This window comes from Psittacula echo (genome assembly GCF_963264785.1).
Source record: "Psittacula echo genome assembly, chromosome: 10".
In the NCBI taxonomy this organism is placed as follows: Eukaryota; Metazoa; Chordata; class Aves; order Psittaciformes; family Psittacidae; genus Psittacula; species Psittacula echo.
This window is the reverse complement of record NC_137741.1, coordinates 4,710,279-4,730,721: the sequence shown is the minus strand read 5'-3', so window position 1 is coordinate 4,730,721 and position 20,443 is coordinate 4,710,279. Positions and strand designations below refer to the sequence as shown.

Genomic DNA, 20,443 nt, shown 5'->3' with positions numbered 1-20,443 from the left:
GATGTCTTTCTTCCATAAGCCACTATGTTCATTACAGTTTTGCTGCAATGGATTATGCCTTTTCATCTTCCTCTTTCTTTAAAGACACTACTCCCACCCCAGTAATCCTCTTTCCTATCTGCTACCCCATTCAGATTGTTACTCTGTTAAGTCCATGAGGTGCTTGGGGAAACAAGATGGCTATCACCCATTGACTCCTACCTCATACTTGGGTCTAGTCCTGTCTTGCCAGAAGATACTCTTACAACATGGCTATGCCTAGAAAAACTGGTCTAATAGCAGGTATCATAGCTGTAGTGAGTTCAGTACATTGCTTTTAGTAGAGATGTAGTAGTTCATGCAGACAGGGGTTCAGTTCCAGTGATTGCTCTTTTGAGACAGATCCTGGTTTAGTTTACTTAGGAAAAGAATTGGTTTTCCTCTCCATGTATATTGTATCAACTGTAAAGTCATGAACGGGAGTGCTAAAATGAAAGTAGATAATTAGAAGGATTTAAACATGTTTAATTACTGTATTTAATCTTTGTTAACCAGCTGTTTACTTTTAAAAAGCTAAACATACTGCTAACATAATCCACACAGTGAGATAAGAACTGACTGTTTTGGTTAAATTCTGGTTGCAAAACATTACTGTGAGAAGGCCAAGAGACACTGATAGGGAGGGGAGAATGAGGAGTACAGATCCAGTTGAGGTTTCTTTCTCATTGTTGTGTGTAAGGATGGGTGGGGAATGACAAGAGAATTAAACATCTGCATTGGTTAGAAAAGACAGCAACTGCAGTCAAACTGCTGCCTTAATGTAATGTATGTCTTCATTATATATTGTGGCAGAGAGTGGAGAAGAAACAAGGGAGCCCCATGTCTAATATATAAACATGCTAACACAACCACCTTTTTGCTCCTTAAACTTGTACAAGTAATTCCTAGATGTATGTCAAAGTAGTGATTTTAAGACTTGTTTCATTTTTTGTTTTAAAATTCTGTCCTCCAAATTAATTTTTGCTCTATTTGTATATTTGTTAGAAAATGATACAAATACATACTCTGTGTAGAACCTGTAAAATACATGCTGGGACTGTTACTTACCTGACTGGTCAAATGTGACAGTTTTGAAGGATGGGGGATATGTGAGGAAGCTCCATGGTTTTGTGTCAGGATAACATTTGCAACCATTTAATTCACAGTTTTGTAATTATAAAGTGATTTTGCTTCTAACTACACACCTGGACATAAAAACTAACTCCATTGAGTATAGTTGAAGTAGTTTCTGGTGCTGTGGAGAATTGGATAGAAAATGTTCTGAATTTCCTCCCTTGTGTAAATAGTGTGAAAAAGAACAGTGTTCTACCAAGGAGATTTGTCACACCGAGACATCTTTCATATGAATATTTCAAGTAGCTCATCAGAAAATCCATATAGACCTGTCAGTTTCTAAAATAATCTTCTGTGAAATAGTGCTGTGCCACCTAAAGTACATTGAGATAGATGCTTTTCGTGTCAATGTGCTGGTCACAGGCAAAACAGTGGCAAAACTGTATTTCTCACAATAGTTACAGTAAGGGAAAAGGTCTAACACTCCTAATATGCAGTAGTCACAGTTCCTTAGATAAAAAAAAATCCCCCCTTTTTCAGGTATTATCGGGAATTTCTGGTATTATGATCCCAACATTAAGCATGCACATTTTTGAGATACAGAATTGTTATTCTGTATTTGTGTGGATAACATGTAATACAACACCTGTCCTTGTATTGCCACTTCACACACAGGTTACAGTCACAGGGTGGTAAATTCCTGTAACAGGCTGAATTTGAGGCCAGGTAACTCTTTACAGGCGAAGGCATTTGCAAGTAACCAGCAGAGACACAAGGTTACTACGACATCCTCTTGTCTCTAGGGAGAAGTTAAAACGCAGAGCTTTCTAAAGCAGAGCTCAGGGAGTGAACATATGCCATAGACTGTGCCTCTTCAGGAACAGATTGCTTGAGTACAGCATCTGCCTCGCCACACACACGTTTCATGTGGTCTCCTCTCAGAGGCACAAAGCTGCCTGAGCGGCCGCGGATGCTCCCTGCGGTGGGACGGGACGGGATGGGACAGGACGTGCCTGCTCCGGCCAGCACCCGGGTCTGCGATTCGTGCCCGCAGTAACTAGGGCAGCATTTGGGCCTGGCACTGCATTTCGCGGCAATCCCCAGCACAACTACAGGCTGGGCAGAGCAGCCCTGAGGAGGACTTGGGAGCGTTGGGACGCTATCTGGCCGTGTGCGCTCGCAGTCCAGAACCCCCCCGTGGGCTGGGCTGCACCCCCAGAGCGTGACCTGCAGGTCGAGGAAGGAGAGACCCCCCCCGCAGTCCTGATCCAGCTCTGGGGCAGCAGCACAAGAGAGACCTAAGGCTGTTGGAGCGAGTCTAGAGGAGGCCACAGAGATGCTGCGAGGGCTGGAACCGCTCTGCTCTGGAGCCAGGCTGAGAGAGCTGGACTGGTTCACCCCGCCGCAGGCCTCCTCTGGGCGGCCGCTCCCCTCCCGCCCGGTCGGGCCGTCCCTCAGTGCCCGCAGGGGCGGCCCACCCCTTGCACGAGCCGGTCTCTGAGCAAGGACCACGCGGCGCGGCCCGGCTCCGCCTCTCCCGGACGGGAAGCGGCGGCAGCGCGGAAAACCCGGCAGGCTCAGTGCCGGAACGGGAGGCTGGCTCCGCGGAAAGCCCGGCGGGCGGCGGGGAGGCGGGGTGAGGGAGCCGCCGGGCGCGGACGGGAGGGCGGCTGCCCGCAAAGCCCGGCGCGCGGATCGCGACGCTGTCCATAAGATGGCTGTTGTGCGCGGGGCGCCGCTGCTGTAGCGCCGCGAGGAGCCGCCCGTCGCGCCCCACAGCCTCGCCCGCCATGGAGTGCCCGCATCTCGGCTCCAGCGTCTGCATCGCGCCCGACTCGGCCAAGTTTCCGCAGGGCTCGCCCTCCTCCTGGTGCTGCAGCGGTGAGTGCTCCCGCCGCGGCCTAGGCTGCGCCGGCCCTCCCGGCCTGAGGTGGCCCCGCGGCCCTCGCGCGGCGGGCGGGCGTTTCTCGCCGCCGCCCGGCCGCTCCTTTGTTCCCTGTGGCCGGTGCGGGCCTCGGGGGGGACCTCTGCCCGTCGGCGGGTGAGCGCCCTGCGGCCGGGGGAGGGCCTGGGGCCTTGGGACTCGGGAGGGGGGGAGGCTCCCCGGTTCGCCGCCCCACCGGGAGCCGCCCCGCGGGACCCTTCTCCCGGGCGGTGCGGGAGGATCGCGGCTGCGCCGCGCTGTTCACCTCTTCTGCTCCTCGTGGAGCCGCCGCCACATGTCCCGGTGAGGGGAGTAGCCCGGGGGCATTAGTCCTGGTCCCTGTCCCAGCCTTGCTACGCAGTTTGCCCGTCGCGGGAGCGCGGCTGGCCGGGGTGAGCGGCAGACTTTGTCTCCGCCGGGGACCGGCGCCCCCTGCCCCGCCGGGCGCGGAGGAATGCGAGATCGTGGCTCCCGGCTCCTTTTGTCTGCCGGAGAAGCTGCACGCTGAGCCCTGTCCGGGGGAAGCCTGGCTGCTGGGACCGAGAGGAGAGGAGGCGGTGGCTGCTGTCGGGTCGGTGTGTTTTGTAAATCAGTTTGAGATTACTTTGTTTTTCATAATGGACATTTTTGAAAGGACTTTAGAGAGTGTAGTTGTGATTGGACTGCTGAGGCGGAAGGCGACGCTTGGGCCCCCCCTCGAGCCAAGGAGCTGCTCAGTGAAGGTGGTCTAGCTCACCCACTCTGCTCTCTGGCTCGGGAGGAGTGTAGGGGTAATCTTTTTTTGGTACTTTGCTCTCTGATTTAATACTAGTGTAAATTACTCTCTTTGAAATGTAGTTTCAAATGTGTTCAGTAGTGCCCCTCATATGGTGCGTGGTCTGGTTTGTTCGAGGGCTTTCCCTTTAAAGGTGCTGTGCTTCTACGCAGACAACCTCCGATGGTTGCTGTAATTTTTGTTGCGTGTTTTTGATGGCTATAGCTTGTTATGAAAGTACATGCAACTTCAGGAAGTAGTCCCCACTTACAGAAGCAGCGTGACTTATGACCTGGAGAGAAAGCCTCATTTGGAAATGAGTGATCCGGGGGGGCTGAAATGCTGGATATTGCAAGGTGTTCCTTTTTTTAAAGGAAAGATGGTTGTCTTTTGTCTTACGGTGTCCGTGCTTTTGTGTAGGAAGGCTGCTGCTTACTTGAGTTCTTCCCTGATTGCAGTTTCCTGGAGCCAAGGTGTGGTAGTGCTGCTGCTTCCTTTGGCAAAACCAGTTATTTTACTCTGTAATGCTTTTGATTTTAGAGGGAGTACACTTTACAGTGGAATAATGTGGAGAAATTATTAGAAGGAAAGGAGCAGTATAGGAAAATTCGTTGTCCCTAATGTTTCTTACTCAAAAAAAATAATTTCAAGAAGTCTTAACTCTGTTATCTTCAGAATATCAGTGGTAAGCAAAGTTGTCAACCAGAAGCATATGGTAGCTGGGAACCACCCATCAGGGAGCTTTAAAAAGATAAAGGTGCCAAAACAAAATATATGCTCTGGTATTATAACTTTTCAACTTCAAGAACTAGCCAGAGTGCAGCTCCAGGACCCTGTTACATGTGCTGGCTCAGCACGCTCAGCTAGTAGAGCAAATTTTTCTTTGTTGTTCAGAGCTGTTTCTCCCAAACCGGCAGTTATCAGAAGAGCCAATTGCTGGGCAGGCAGCTGATTTATTACAGCTGGGAGGCAGGACGACGGTGCTGGACACTTCGGGGAACTGCACAGATTGATCACAGTACTGTGTCTAGGAGAGTGCGTCTGTTTGTCTGCTGTGCTTTTTAGGAAATCAAAGCTAGTGAGTCAGACAGTACTCGCATAACCGTTGAAATCTTAACAAGTAGCTAGAGAAGAAGGTAGGTACATTGAATTTAAAACATTCCAATGAACAGCCAGCAGTTTCTTGTTGATTTAAAGTAAATGAAAACTGTTCTTTTTAAAGGTGCATTTTGCATTTCTACTAGTCTAGTAAGATTTAGTGCATCCAGCTAGCAGTATGTGAGTATTGTTACATGTACTCCCTAATGGTATATAGACTACTGTCTCTTGGTGTTCATTTTAGTGAGACTAATTTTTTAAAGATATGTGATAGTGGTTTTTTTTCGATTCACAATAAATACCTTATCTTATTTACTGATTTTGCTGTAACTCGGTAATGTAAAATTAAAAGGAGAAAATTCCCCATGTATAAATTAATATATCTTAAAATTTAATGCATTTCCTATTCCTTTTGGTGCTGTTTTCTAAGGTTCTGTGGGCTTAGTTATTTTTCTTGTTGGTGTTGCCTCAGTTGGAGAAAAACATTTAGAAGGTAATTTTCTGCAGTCTGTAATTATAAGGCATCTCTCGTCAGGCATGTTGTCTTACAGTGACTCAGAACTTGTCAGTCCTGCTCTGAGTTGCTGCTGACCTTTCCAGAAAAGGAGAGTAAGTGAAGATACTGATACAGGAAGCTTTCTGGCAGCCACCTGGTGTGCCAGTGAGAGCAAAACATAGCTGCAGAGTAGGGAGTTCTTAGTTCAGGCTGCCAGGGGCTATTTTTATCATTATCCTGCGATTTGAGGAGCTGGAGTTGTAACACTGCCTGAGTAATGCATCTTGGTTAAGTACCTTTTCATTCTCTCCACAAAACCTCGTGATTGTGCCAGTAACTTCACAAGGTGATACGGAGGCACTTCTGAATATTGTTAATTGATATTGAATATTGTGCCATTATAAAATGGAGGAGTGTTGTGTTTGATGCTGATACTTGGAAGCTAAGTTTACTGAAGCTAGGGAGCTGATTAGAGAAGTGTGTGCACCAGCCTGAATTGCTCTTTTGGCTTATGTAAGTTACCCTTGAAGCTACCTAACAGAGTTGTTATGGAGGTCTGGTGATGAAAGAAGACTCTTAAAAAAAAGCAGTAAGAGGAAACAGTGACAAATGTGTCAATCCAAGTATGAATGGGTTTGCTTCAAATTAAAGAGTAATGGTATATGTTCATTTTTATGTGTCTCTAGAACTTCTGTTATGTTACTGTTGTGTAGTGCAGAAGTCTGTGAGTTTAAGGACCCCTTTTTAGAAAAGGGCATCCTTCTCTCTGGTTATTTTATGCAGTCAAGTGTGCTCTGTACAGTAAGCAATGCAGAAACTAGCATGCATTTGTTTTGAGGAGCTTTAAGACTATCAAAAGTGAGCACAGAATGCCTTTTGGCAGATCCAGAGGCAGGTGGTGGTGGTTGTTGTTGTAACTGGGCATTTAAAAGGAGGGGAGAGAAATATGTAAAGTAGAAATTGTACAGGAACTGAAAATGGTTTTTAATCAGTGCTGTCACGTGAAATGCTGCATGCAGATGTCTGCTGACTCTGATTAGAGCACAGTCTTCTCATGCACTCCAATTTCTGAAAGTTCTGCTGAAGTTGGAAGCAGAGTAGTTGGTGGCAAGACTGGAGTGTCACAGGCTGCATCAATTGATGTGTGTGATGTGCCACACCTTCGGCACTGTTGTGCAGATCATGTAATTATGAAAAGCACCCTAGAACAGCTCAGATGTGGTATTTCTCAACAACTTGTCATAGTCTCGTCAAACCACAAGGAGACAGGCCTCACCTCTGAGAGATTGCAATCTTCCAAGCACACCTGAACAAGTCTGGAGAGTTTTTCCAGCTTTTTTAGTGCATGGTTAAGGATTCATTGGTTGTTCTCAATGGGTGCATTGATTGTTCAATGTAGAATTTGAATTTACTTTTTTAGAAGAACAGCTGCAGGCAGGTAGGATTGCATCTGCTGAAAGGAGGATTTGGTGATTTGGGTTTGGTTTTTTAAGGGGAATTAACTTCTGAAGTACATTTCAAGCTTGCTTTTCACATCACTGTCAGTTGAATACTATTTCTTAAATAATGTAATGTTAAATATTGAAGTGCAATTCTGGCTGAGGACAGGTATTTCCTGCAAAAGCTAAATGTCTTTGACTGGCATCTGTTTCTTGCATTCTAGCTGCTGTTGAGTAAGGGCTGTAACTTCACTGTTGGTCAGAAACATATATTGTGGCATCCGCACATGATGCAGGGACCATAAAAACTACAGAGGAGAGCTAGCACCAGGAAGCTGTCTGAGGCCTAGTGAACGATGATTATGGTAGAAATCCACATGCTGAATTAATGCCTTTTTTTCTGTGTTTAAAGTAATTTAGTAAATTACTTGGGAAATTACTCTGTTCAGAATAACCCTGAGCATCACCAAATGCTTTATTTAGATGTGACAGCAAATGTTTTCAGCTGAGTAGGACAACTTTGATGAACATGACTGTACTGATGAGACTGCTTTCGATGTTTTTTTCACTTTTTGGTTTTGTTTTCTCAGTTAAATCAGTTGCACTGTTCTCTTTTCGCTAGGGTAGGGAACAGCATTCTGCCAAAATTTTTTGGCACTGGACTGTCACAGTCAGTGCCAAAACAAACGTACTGTACAAGCTCAGGTACATGAATTTCGACCCTCTTTGTTTTCCCTTTAATCTCTCCTTGGTAGTGTTTCTTCTCCATCTCTGTGACTGTCTCCCCATTTGCTTTCTCTTTTTTATTACTGGAGGTCCTAATTTTCTCTTTCCTCCTATTCTTATGGTATGTGATATGATAAGGTGGCATTGTGGAAGTGGGAAGCACACAGAAATGGTGTGTGAAAGAGGCTCATGTGTGCATGGCAGACTCTTGATTTATCCACAGATTAGTGCAAATCTCATTACAGCTGGTTTAAATGTAATCAGGCTGATATTCACCTGCGTTTCCCAAGACCTTGAAGATTTGCAGGTGTTAAGATAAAGGCATTATTCTTTGGTTTACTGATTGCTGCAAGGTGCTAAGGCTCACAGAGCTAGACCAGTTATTTTTTTTGTCGCACCTGTGTTCGGGGTTCATAAAGTTTCAGGCCCAGTTGGGAGTGAAATTAAGCTTTGAGCCATTTCTCATTTGATCAGTGCTACTTGTGTCATTTAGTAACCTCTTCATGTTTTGCTGTGTGTTTTAACAAACACTCATTGCCTAGGTAAAATATGGTTAAAGGCCATTGATTGAAATACTCCATGGAGGTTAGAAAGTGCAACTTAATCAGAAATTTTGTTCTGAAAACTAGTTAAGGCTTTTCTGATTTGTATTTTGAGATGATTGAAGGAAACAGTTTTTATTGCAGAGTGAATTAGAATTATAGCTGGTAAAATATTTACTGCTTTACTGTGTCCTTGTTATGGTGGGAGTAGTGTAAGGTTTTGTATCCATAATGATTTGTTTCCTTGATTGTAAGAGGGTGTTTTAAACTGTAGGTGACACTTAACCATTAAGCAGTCTGAACTGCCAGCTCACCCCCCAGTCCTGCAAGCAGACAGCTTTTCAGCTTTCAAGTGATGTGGTATAGTCAGCTTGGGGTGGGTGCAGGAGATCCCTACCAACACCAAACAGGCAGATACTGATTTTTCAAGGTAGTTTATAGGTCCATCATTTAGGATTTTGTGCGAATGTGAGCGTCTGCCTGTCCATGGCCAAATACACGTGCATTTTCTCAAGATAATCATGGCACTTTTTGAACGTTTTTTCCACCTTCTTAAGTTTTTTCATTTGATAATGTTCTCGTCCACTGAACATTTCTTCTTTCTTCTTCTCAGGGATGCTTATTAATGTGTCTTTTGCTAGTGTTGGGGAAGTAGGAAGGAAATAGTGGGGACTGCAAATAGATAGATCAATTACTAGGTTATGTAAAGAAAGCAAGAAGTCTTCTTGCTGTCTTTTCCCTCCCATTTCCAGCTTGAATGTTTTGACCTGCAACTGACCATTGACTCAAAAAGATTCCTTTCTTTAAGGGTTTAAAATCTACATTACACTGCTGGCATTGCTGTGTTTTTTCTGGCTGCTGTTTGAAAATGAGTTTTTGCGTGTCTCACTCTAACATAAAGATTCAATAATGGATTTTTTCTTGGCATGCTACCACTACAATGAGGAACAATATCTATTGTCTTCTGAGGACTAAAACCATGTAATTTTAAAATATATAAACATGTATGGGTGTATTTAAATTTGGTTGTGAATTAGTTATCAAAGTGTCAAACAACTAGAAATTGGTTTGGAATGTAAAGGAGAGTAATTTTTTAAAAAATGCTTTTTGGCCATGATTGTTTAGTAAAATAATGCATGTGTTCTTACTGTTGCTGTCAGGTAGGATGTGATTTATGTAGGATGTGCAGGAAGATCCACTGCTGACATTTCTTGACCTGAACTTTGGGTTGGCATGTAAAAAGGCTAAATTACCAAAAAATATGGCGGTATTGCAGCCTGAAAGCTGGCACCTATGTGTGTGGTTGGAAGTGCTAAGTGACCACCTTCTTTACCATTAAAGAGCAGCAGCTCAGCATGCTCTGGTGTCTTTGTGTATGGCTGCCGTAGGCGAGCTGACTTTGGTTTTGCACCTTCTTCCCCACCCCCAGTTCGTTTAACCACTTCCTAGGGAGCTAATGGGTCTGTTGACACTGGTCGAAAGAAGTTTTTCTTACCTTCTTGTCTGCTTTTCCATTACTGGATTAAGAATATAGGCAAATAGAAAACCCATGCATTTTTAACTTCAGAGTTTTCAGTGTGGAATTCTGGTTGCATAATCCAAATACCAAACTGTAAACCAGTGTGGCTGAGTGTAAACGGGGAGGTGAATTACATGCAGATGAAGCTAATCACGTTGTTCTCTGACAAGCATTCTTCAGTGTTAGGAATGTGCTGGGGACTTCAGTGACCTATTTGTTCTATGAAAAACTGTTCACTTAACCGTGTTTTATATTCTTACTCAGTTGTTGTTCAGTATGTCTGAATTATGTATGGTTCTCTCTTGAAATAGAGGGGTTCATTGTAACCATCTGTGAAATTTCTTACGTAGGACTGCGCAGTACTTTTATTTAGTGACAAAGAGGAGGAAACCACATGTACCATTACACAAGTGTGCATATATTAGTTGATTTCATAAGTTCACTCACTATCACAAAATGACTTATTTGTTTTCTCAATAAAAGCTTAATCTTTCTGGTTTTGGCTGAAAGATAATAGCAGAAGAAATAACTTGGTTTTTTTCTGTAGCTCTGAGTGAGGGTTGTTTGTTTGTTTCTTTAAATGTTCTTCAGAGTCTATTTGAATTCCTGTACGTTTGAATGTGTTTTGAGTCAGGCTAAGACTTGATACCGTTGAGACTTCTGTTCATTGTACGGCTCTTTGTTACGAGGGTATGAAACACTGAAAGAATGGTTAACATTTTTGTATTGTTAGTAATGCTTACTAGGAAACTTGTTTCCTTGTGAATTCTCTTGCTTTGATTTAAATGTAATTTAAATTTGATCTTTTCTTTACCTTCTAGTGCATGGGTGTTAGCTGATTTTAAAACAACATTTGAAATAGTGTAATTAAACCCCATTTCCCTTTCTGTCTGGTTTCATTTTGACTAGGATGCTGTTTTTCTAAAAGAGGCAATACAATGTCTAACAAAAGAAACTCATGTGAAATATTGTTAAATAGAATATTTATTTTTTCTAATATCAAACACTTTAGAACAAGTTTGGTCTATTTATGAACCTTTTGTAATGGGGTTGACAATAGAAAGGAGAGCTTTACGTGACATGAAGTTTGAAAACAAATTGGAATACTGTTTAAAACCTAAAGAGTAAACCAGCTGGCTTGTACATAAGGTGTAGAATATGTCTCTAGTTTTCAAAGCCTGTAATGTTCTTTTTTTCCTGCATTCTCTGTCTAGAATGGGGCTTTAGCCCACTCAAAGTTTTAAAAAATACTCTTGTAACATTTGCTTCCCTTTCCAGTCACCTGGTTTTCATTATAGTTACTCATCTGGAATTGACTAGCCTTAAGTTTTTAAAATGCAGAGCAGATCCTTTTACCACATGTGTATACAGTTTGAACACACCACTCTCCACCCCTCCCTGCCCAAAATAAAACCCCAAACAGAAAACCCCAAACTAAAACAAAAAAAACCCAACCAGTCAACAACCACAGATGTTTAAAGCAGTATATAAGTTCTGGAACCTACTCCTAGATCATAAAATAATGTTAGCATTCTGCTTCGGCTTAGTGCACTTCTGTGAATGTGAATGCTGGCTCTGGCTTGTGATTTTACTGACATGTTTAGTTTAGATGCTCATTTCAGTATTTTTGGTTCCTCCTGACTGTAAACAGATGATAGGGTCAGATAATAACAAGCCTTGCATGTATACTTGTGGCAACTGCCTTTTTTAAATACACAATTGAATGTGTAGTCAAAAACTGGGAGCACGATCAGTTGTGTTATTAGTACATGAATGCTTAGTATTAAGTAACTTGTATGGCAGTTAGGAAATTTTACATGCTGCCTGGGAAAATACTGACTTACATTAGAGGACATCCATATTTTTTTTTAGGCAAATAAAGTGGGGTTTTTTTCAGTGCCAGAGTGTCCAGTTATGCACGTATCCAAATGTCCTGCAGTCTTGACTGCTCTGTGATGAGGAAGGCTTCTAATTTTTGGCCTGATAAGCTGTTATATTGTATATGCTGGTTTAAAACTGAGTTTATGGGCCAGAAGGAAAGAGTGCACATGGCTCTGTGATGTTGTGATTTGGACAGTTAATTTTAAGTGGGAAATCCTTGGTTTCAGTCTCAATTCTGTTGACTGAATGTTTCATCTGGTAGATTTTGAATATAGAATATCAATATTCATTGCTGTGGAGACTACAGCCTCACTTGCTTTGTCTCACTGTTCCCTTGGATAACTACTTATTCATGGAAGTGCCATATTTAACAGAAGGAATAGTCAGTCCTCCCTCAGCCTTTAGTAGTCTAGCTGGAAGGTCTTTCAAGGGTAGGAGGTGTGTGCATTAAACCTGAGGCATTCACATGTTGAACAAATGGGGCTTGAATGGAGCAAACTCCTCACCTGACTCATTCAGTCCTTGAATTGACTTTGTGTCTGCTATACGTGCAGTGTACTATTTGTGGCGTGTGTGTGTTTGTCAATACATACTTGTTTGTGGGACAATTTGTTCAGCACAGTATCAGCACTGTATACCAGTGCAGCCACAACTATGTAAATCTCATTCCGTGCAGATGCTGAGTACAGTTACAGTGGCATTTTTCAGTTTAGCTCAGTATAGCTGGCCTGCTGTGTCAACAGGAATAGAACTGAAAAAAGGTCACTTAGTCCAAAGATGTGTCTGTGCTGGTCATTATGTCATTATAATTTAGCCATATAATTACACAAGGAAGATAGTTGTGTTGGTACAGCTCCTGTTGAGAGCAAAGTCCAGGTAGTTTATAAAGGCTGTAAAGACTATTGGAACTAGTTTAATGACCCTAATCTTGTTTCCATCCAGTGTGCTCTTAACAGAAAGACCAAAGTATTGCTGTTATTGTGCTGATATTTTGTGGTCTTTTCTTTGGTGATGTAATAAAGGCCTATTTTAAAACTTGGATGTAAGCACAGTTTTGTAGCAGCTATGGCCTCAGGTCACCCATGCTGCTGTGACAGTTGTTGCCCGTTTGCATTGATCATGCAGCTGCATACTGCCTGATCTCTGGTGGGCACTGGAGCTTGCAGGTTTCTTAACTTGGCTGCCTTACAGAAACTGCTTCCCGTTTGTCTCTTACTCTTCCTGCTGCTTTTTTTCTACTGCCAGTGTCTAAATCATGAAGTGTGCTATCTAAACAAAACTATTGGTTTCACAGGTTGGTTGTATACTGTTATGTAGTTGTACCTTTCCTACAGTGGAAATCTGCAGCTTTGTTCTGTAGGGAATACAGTGTTTGCCAGGAACATTCGTACTTCACAAGACTGCACTTGGAGTCAGTTTTCAATAAGAAAATAAAAGGTCAAGATTCAGAAATATTATTTGAGTGATCATGAGGGTGGGGTGGTTGGGGCCCCTGTGATGAGAGTGCCAAACTGATTAGCCATATCTTGCTTATTCTACTTGGCATAACTTGATGAACATCATCAGGATGATTTACAGAAAGTGGAAGCTGGAGGGACATCTCTGTATGATCCCGTAGTTACGTGTGAGTCTGTACATAATGGTGTTTAATTGTTTGCTCTCTTGGGGATGGATTGATACACCTCTTAATTTACAGAGAGCTTTGTAGGATGTATAACAAATGAGCGTTCAGATTTCACTTAGATAAATCATTCTGTAAAATGTAATTTCCCCTTCATATTGCACGATGCAAAATATTTCTAAGTTTCTGAATGAGCTGATACTGATGTAAAATGGCAAATAACTTACTGCTTCAGATACCATTGCAGATTTGCTTTCCTTTTTCTTATGACATGTTAGTATCATTTTTGCCTAACCACTTGAAGCTATTCTAAAAATAAAGCAAAATGTGGCAGTTGGTAACTGTTGCAGTAGATGCTTCAGCTCAAGCTGAGAAAGCAGCCAGTGTTTCTTAGCCTGTATGCTACTAAATAAGGTGTAACAAACAGATTAATATTGGTTTTTAATGTGGTTAAGAAGTTTGTTGAATGTAACCTTATTCCAAAGTAGGGGGTGCTAATGCAGTGCAACACTTCTTCTCTTTTTATAATAACACTAACAAAAAAACAAACCCAAACCCCACAAATCCCAGTTGGAATACTGGTTATTGAGGGATGGCATAGGTACCTTTGTAGATGGGTTTGAGAGTTTTTCCTCACGATTCAGTGTTAACTGTCTGACCTGAAAGTCCTCAACACCCAAATCTGTTTGAAGGGCCAGGTTCCAGTGCTGTGTAATGTGCTTTGAATTGAGAAGGGGTTTGGTATGGATCTGTGTCTCTTGTTTCTGGTCTACTTTTAAGCCTAGTGCTTTCACTGTCAGTACCACATCTGAAAGGACTAACGTGCACTTTCTTTACAGGTGAAGCCAAACTTTCTACCTTTTATTTAGATTATAAGTAGTTTAGGGCAGTGACTGCATTTTGGCTGTGAATTCCATGGTGCCTGTCCTGGTTAAAGTCCTGAGTAATGCCTGAAGCTCCTGGCCTAATTTAATGTATTAATAGTAAGGAACAGACAGTAACTCCTTCAAGACCTGCATTGAGGAATACCTAGAGAGCTAAGCTTTGGTGTGATTATCTCCTGAGCCAACCTCAGAGAAATACAGAAAGCAATCTTCGGCAGCCTTAAAAAAAAATCAGTTGTGTAATCTCTCGGAACAGAGCAACTGTAAGTCAGAAATTTAATACTGGCTTCTGTGTTTAATCTTAGTGGGAGTCACTTCCATGTTATTTGAGTTCTTTGTGGGAGGAGATGTTTGTGCAGAAGATAAACTACACATTGCTAATGTGATGCAATTGGAGCAAAGTTTTTCCTGAAAGTTAAAGCAAACAAATGAGCCATCTTTTCCTATTCCCTGATAGGAAAGATGGAAAATTTTAGTTGGATGCTATTTTTTTTGGCATTGTGCTGAGCTGGTGGAATTGTTTGTTGCTTTGTGCAGACCTCTGCAGAATGAGCACTACTTGAGTATCATTTCACACTTGACAAGCAAGCAGTGCAGGTATTTAAAATGCCTGAATGTGAAATTGTAACAGCTTGGTAGGTGGTGGAAAGTAAGGGTCTGCATTGTAATGCTTTGACCTCCTGGTTGTGAACCAGTTCTGCCCACAGATGATAACATAGTGAAAGCAAAAACCTTATTTCAAAGTGGGAGATTTCTTCTGGGATTTTAATGCTGGAAAGACTATTTTGTGTTCCTGGCAAGGAAAGTGTAGAGTAGTGGTTTGTTCATGCAGTGCTTAATCTGTGTTTGAGTGCATGAATGATTTTGGTTTCTGTTTCCTTTTTGTTAGGGTTTTTTGTAATGCAGGAAAGTAACATTGTATCAGGGTAGATGGGTGGTCTATATAGCCACCGTAAGTGAAACATGGGCTATTTAGGGTCTTCCCTTGCTCTTCTGTTTGCCGGTGCCGAATGTTGGTTTTCTCAGTAACATTTTGATCAAATGAGACAAACTTCTTCCACTTTTCTAACTTGAAATGAAAGCCAAACCAGCTCTACCTAGCTGCCCTCCTATCTATCGCAAGATTGCGGTCACAACACTGGGAACCCATCAACTTTAGAAATAGGAACATTTGGTTTTGGAAAACCAAACCCAGAAAACTGAGACGTGTGAGAAAATGTGCTTCTCAAGTAAAATAATAATTGTAGTGGTTGAAGAAAACAATTCTGGAGTCTTTAGTAAAGAGTTTCAAGTAATTGCTTCAAATAATATTTCTGTGGAATGTACTTTTTTTTCAATGAACATAGCAAAATTCTTAGCTTAAAACATTTGTTGGACTGGGCCTGTGGAGTACAACAACTGTATGTAATAATGAATTCAAATCCAAAACCCAATTCCTCCAGAAGCAGTGTTAACTAGTTCTGATTTTCTGTCTTATTTTTTTTAAAAAAGGCAAAATATAATGGTGAAGTATATCAGCTCTTCCAAGCAGCTAAGCCAGTCTCTTCTCTTTGTCCCTTCTTCCCTCTGACCTCACAGACCTTCATGGTTCTGAGGTCTTGTTTTGACTCTTTAACTCAGAGTAGACTCTCTGACTGACTGCTCCAAGAAGCAGTTAGTTGTAGTGTCTAGAAAAAATAGGTGGCATCATACTATTTGTATTTTTTGGATAATGGAAGTAATCTTTTTATGGTTTTCTGCCCTTGCAGAAGTGCACTTAGCATTTAATTTGTCTTTTCTCATCATATCAGTGAGGTATTTGAAAGTGCAATGCTATTTCTGTAAAATCTATGTTAATGGATAGTTAACAATTTTACTTTGTTCAAATCTAAGCATTGTCTATTTCAGCATCCCTCTTTCAATGACATCATCCAAATTGGAATTCCTCTTAAATTTGAGGTTTCAGTATCAATGTAGCTGTAGTTCCAAAATTGTGATTGTTTATGAAGGCGCATATATTTTTTACTGACTTGACTAATGGGAATTTTGCTCTGCTTGCCTGTTTTACTGTGTTTGGCCTACATGGGGTACATTGAGATTTTGTTTCTAATGTGAATTTGCAGACTTTGCTGCCAGGTTGGGGTAGGAGATGGACTCTGGCTTGGGATGGCGTTTCATCGTTTTCTAGTATCTGCTGGGTTTTGGTTTGTTGTGTTTTTTTTTTTTTTTTTTTTTTTTTTGTTTTGTTTTGTTTTTGTGTTTTTTTTTTGTTTGTTTGGTTTTTTTTTTGTTTGTTTTTTTCCACTTTAAGCCCTTTGTATTCAAAACAACCATATTGAAGTTTTCTAGTCTTAGAAGATAGCTAAAAACCATAGATAACATCTTCTGATGTCTTGAGTGGATTGTGAAGCACAGCACTGTGTTAGCATTATAGCCTTTCAGCTTCTTGTGCGTGACTGAAAGGGCAAAATCTTTATGGATAAAGCCTTTACCAGTACTGCAGCGTAGGAATACGTATTGTATTAGCATGCATTGCACAGTAATTTATTCTCTGTGCATCTCATCAGATTGCCAGGCTTTCTAGCAATGCCTCTTTCAAATGCCCTCTTGTAGAACAAGTTGTATGAAAAGAAGTGCTATGGCCTTATTAAAACCTAAAAGAAAGGTTTTTGAACTTTACCAGTGGTTTTGCTACTTGTGCTTCTGATATTTGTGTTGTATTTCAAACTCAATCACAGCTCTTGTGGATACGATGCAAACAAAATGATATTTTTTTCATGGAAAGTAACAGAGAAATGTATCACCTGCAACTAGAACCTGAGCCAGGAGAAAGCTCATGTGCTTTCCTGTCAATAGCTCTTCAGTCTGTTATTTAGTCCCTAATAGAAGTTAATGAACATGACTGACTATTTTATATAACTGTGCTGCTAAGGTGGAGTCAGCAAAGCTATTGATAGCATTCAGCATGCATTATACAACTGTAGTATTGGAGCCAATTCATTTGACTCTCCTTTTTTTAATCTTTTACAGTGTGCCGGTCAAATAAAAGCCCATGGGTCTGTCTGACGTGCTCCAGTGTCCATTGTGGAAGGTGGGTACCAAGTGTTGGTGTGCAAATCTTTTAACCAGACCTTTATCTTTTTCCTTTGTTGTTTGACTCTGAGGGACTTCATTCAGAGTTTTCCTGAATGCCCTATAATTCCCTGAAATAAACCTTTTGTGATCTCATGTAACATTATGTTTATACTAATCACACTTCTTTGTTACCTTATGAGAGTCCAGTGGTGATAATCAACATGATTTTTTCCCCAAAAGAAAAGTGGATGGTGAATGTGATTGCTCAGCTCAAAAAGCACCTGGAGAACTGCTACTGCAGTGTGTTATTGTATAGCTCCATTCCGTAAAAGATGTTTCTATTGTAATAAGATTAAACCGGTGAGAATTCTTGGAAGCCCACAAACGGAGAGTTGGCACATCTTATTTTTGGAAAAACAACTATCCAGCTTAGACAGAAAATGCCTTAAATGTACTGTAGTGTAGTTTTGGCACAAAGTTATTGCCATACCAAAAAAAGGAGTAACTACTGGCCAAGTTCCTTCAGAGTACTCTGGTGTTTTGTCTGTATTAGTTGAAGAACAATGGAAGAATTTGTAGAGAACTAATACAGTCCATTCTGTTATTTATATGTCAGGATAATTGTAGCAAATTGGCTGCTATGTACCTGTTTGAGATGCGCATATGAATAAGAATGCAGTTAATGTTGATGTTCAGACAGAACCTGAGATGTGAACTTTTCCTCTGTCAGGTGGCATCTGTGCTGGTGTGCTGTTAATCCGGAAAAGCAGCATTAAGTTTAGAGACGTTGCCTTTTTAAAGAGATTGAATCAACTCCAGGTTTTGTTTCTTTCATCAGAACTCCCCCTTTCCTTGATCACAGCTTCCCCTCTTTTTTCATTTTTCCAATACAGACCATGATTTTTTCTCTTTTAATTTCTTTTCTAAATCTGTACTTAGTGAGACCTAAGAGAGGGGGCGCTGCTTCATGGTATGTGATGTGTGAAGTGAATAGTTTGGAATATTTTACTTGTTACTAACTAAAAAAGAAACAGCATCACTGTCCACATACAACCTTTCTGCTGTGCAGTTAGACTTTGAGTCAGTTATTTGTGCCATTTGTTTTGACTTTTCAAGCTGCTCCCATCCTTATAATGGAAAATAAGGGAATGAGAAGAATGTAATACACCTTGTAATGGGATCCCTTTTGATTGTGTAATCACATGGAATATTCTTCTGTTCAGATAATGTTTGAGATCAAAGGAAGAGGAATAGGGCTTTTTAGGTCTTCACTTGAAGTACATCCTCCAGGTTAGAGTTATTTGGGAGCATTATTGACCATTTTACAGCAGCAGAGCATTTCTGGTGAGAGCATAGCTTTCTAAACCTGGCATTTGCACTGGTAGGCAGAAAACCAACTCCTGCAGTGCAACTGTCTCATCTGGGTTATGACATAGCGGCTGTGGGATTTTGCCAGCACAGCAGTTTTGGTAGCCCTGTGGCTTCAGTGCCTTAATCAGCACAGCTGCGTTAGCAGAGCTGTTTACACCTGCATGTGAGAACAAGTGTAGAATATAAAGACCTTCATGTGGAGCATGTACATATTTCCAATGTCCATTAGTATTACTGAGTTCAACAAGAAAGAAATGGGGGAGAAGGGAATTGCCTGAGGTATGGCCATGCACTCCTATGTGTCAGTGATTTTCAGCTGATTCTTGGGGTTATTGCATCTCTAATTACAGTTTTTTTATTAAAGATCCTCAATTTTCTGGGTCTCAGTTTCTGAGCACGACAGTGCTCACTGTGTCTGCAGAAGAGTTGTAGGATTTTAGATTTCTTTTTCAGTTACAGTGACCTTTCAAATTCTTGAACTTCATGAAATATAGAATGCTCTAATATTAAATTGTGCTATAGAATGGGAAAGCTTAAAATAGATGTGCTTTCATACGGGGGTCAGCAGACTGTTACAGGGATCTCAAGCATGATGAGTGCTGTGTGGAGAATAAAGTAGAACCATAAGAAAGATAGACGGGAAAGCACTATGGAGAACTAACCACGTTAAAGCTATGGAAAAAGGGAGCTAATGATTTTCTCAATTGTGAAGTTGCATCAGTTTGTTAAGGGTCCAGATCCCAGGGTTTGGTACAAGGATGCCAGGCTGTGGTTGCTGTGAAGGAGCCGGAAAGATTAATTTTGACATTGTGGGAGAGTAAAGGGGTTAAAAGCTAGAAAATGTAACCAGAGTTTTCACACAGGTGAATTGCCTATTTTAATGCCTGTGTAAATATTGGATGTTTATTAGGCTGCCTATTTTCTCCTTATTTTCTATGAATGTTGGTTAAGTAACTGTTTAAAAGTACAAGATGTTATGTTTGGTTTTGATTTATTTTAGATACGTGAACGGCCATGCAAAAAAGCATTATGAAGATGCACAGCTTCCCATGACCCATCATAAGAAAACAGAAAAGCAAGAGAAAGTTCAGCATACTGTGTGTATGGATTGCAGTAGTTACAGTACATACTGGTAAGGGTTTAAATGCTGTGATGTGACAACATTTTTACATCCTGAAGGTGAAAACTCCTGTGAAGTACATTGTTACACACATTTTTGAGCACTTCATTTCTTGATTTCCAGACCTGGTTGTTTAAAAACGGTTATGAAATAACCCTCTGCTTTTGCAAGTGTATTGTAGCACTGGTTACAGCTAAACCCATGCATTTCAAATGGTTTAGCAGAAAGTTTTTGAAATAAATGCTATTTATGTGGTTTGGAGTTGCTTCTGTTTGTTTTGGGGCATATTTTATTGCAAAATCTGCTGCTTGGTTGTAGTTAACTTCTTCCATTTAATGGGTGAGCCTTTTATATATCCTTTATTTGTCAGAATGTCAGAAAGTAAAGTAATACTCTGTAGTTCCTGCCCAAGAGATGTGACCTTGAGGTGTGTATGTGTGTGTTTTGTTTGGGGTTTTTTTTCTGGTGTTGTTTTCTGTCTTTATTCCAGAAAAAAGGCTTCTTTCTGTTGGAGATTTAATGCAATGTGTATGAGTTTAAGAAAGTGATGGATCGTGCTGGGAAGCAGCATCAAATCTCTGGCAAGATTAAATAGCAGAATCACAGAAGTGGTTCATTCTAGCAGTTTCTTAGGTTGGGGTCTGATCACTGTTTAGGGAGCTTTAATAGTTAGGCTGGTAATATTGGGTTCTTTATCTTCCTTGTTCCTTGGAAAGCAAAGGCTGGAAGACTATTGGAATCAATGCTTTTGTGCATTCATCATCTTCTATCCTCTTCATCCCATAGCAAAACTGTTGACAGCTACTTCCTCATTTCCTGTTACCTTCATGGTTTCCAGTGTATGTCATTACTTGTGTGGTGTGGCAGTGCAGGATTGGAACAGGGCAAATCTTGTGGAAAGCGTGTTATGGTCTTGTAAAAT

At 41.2% G+C, this 20,443-nt stretch overlaps 1 protein-coding gene across 3 annotated transcripts in view; it reads left to right on the top strand.

Moving 5' to 3' along the window:
- The first annotated feature begins 2,609 nt into the window (after positions 1 to 2,609).
- Positions 2,610 to 20,443, top strand: part of USP3 (ubiquitin specific peptidase 3) — a 43,258-nt gene continuing 25,424 nt past the window's right edge. The window contains exons 1-3 of one of the 3 annotated variants that reach the window (XM_080626623.1): positions 2,610 to 2,973; positions 16,986 to 17,046; positions 19,402 to 19,533. In XM_080626623.1, the coding sequence (XP_080482749.1) occupies positions 2,883 to 2,973; positions 16,986 to 17,046; positions 19,402 to 19,533 (284 nt within the window). In that variant the 5' untranslated portion in view covers positions 2,610 to 2,882. Of the gene's footprint in view, positions 2,974 to 4,770; positions 4,907 to 16,985; positions 17,047 to 19,401; positions 19,534 to 20,443 lie in introns of those variants that run through there. The other 2 variants (XM_080626621.1, XM_080626622.1) reach the window with 2 other exon arrangements.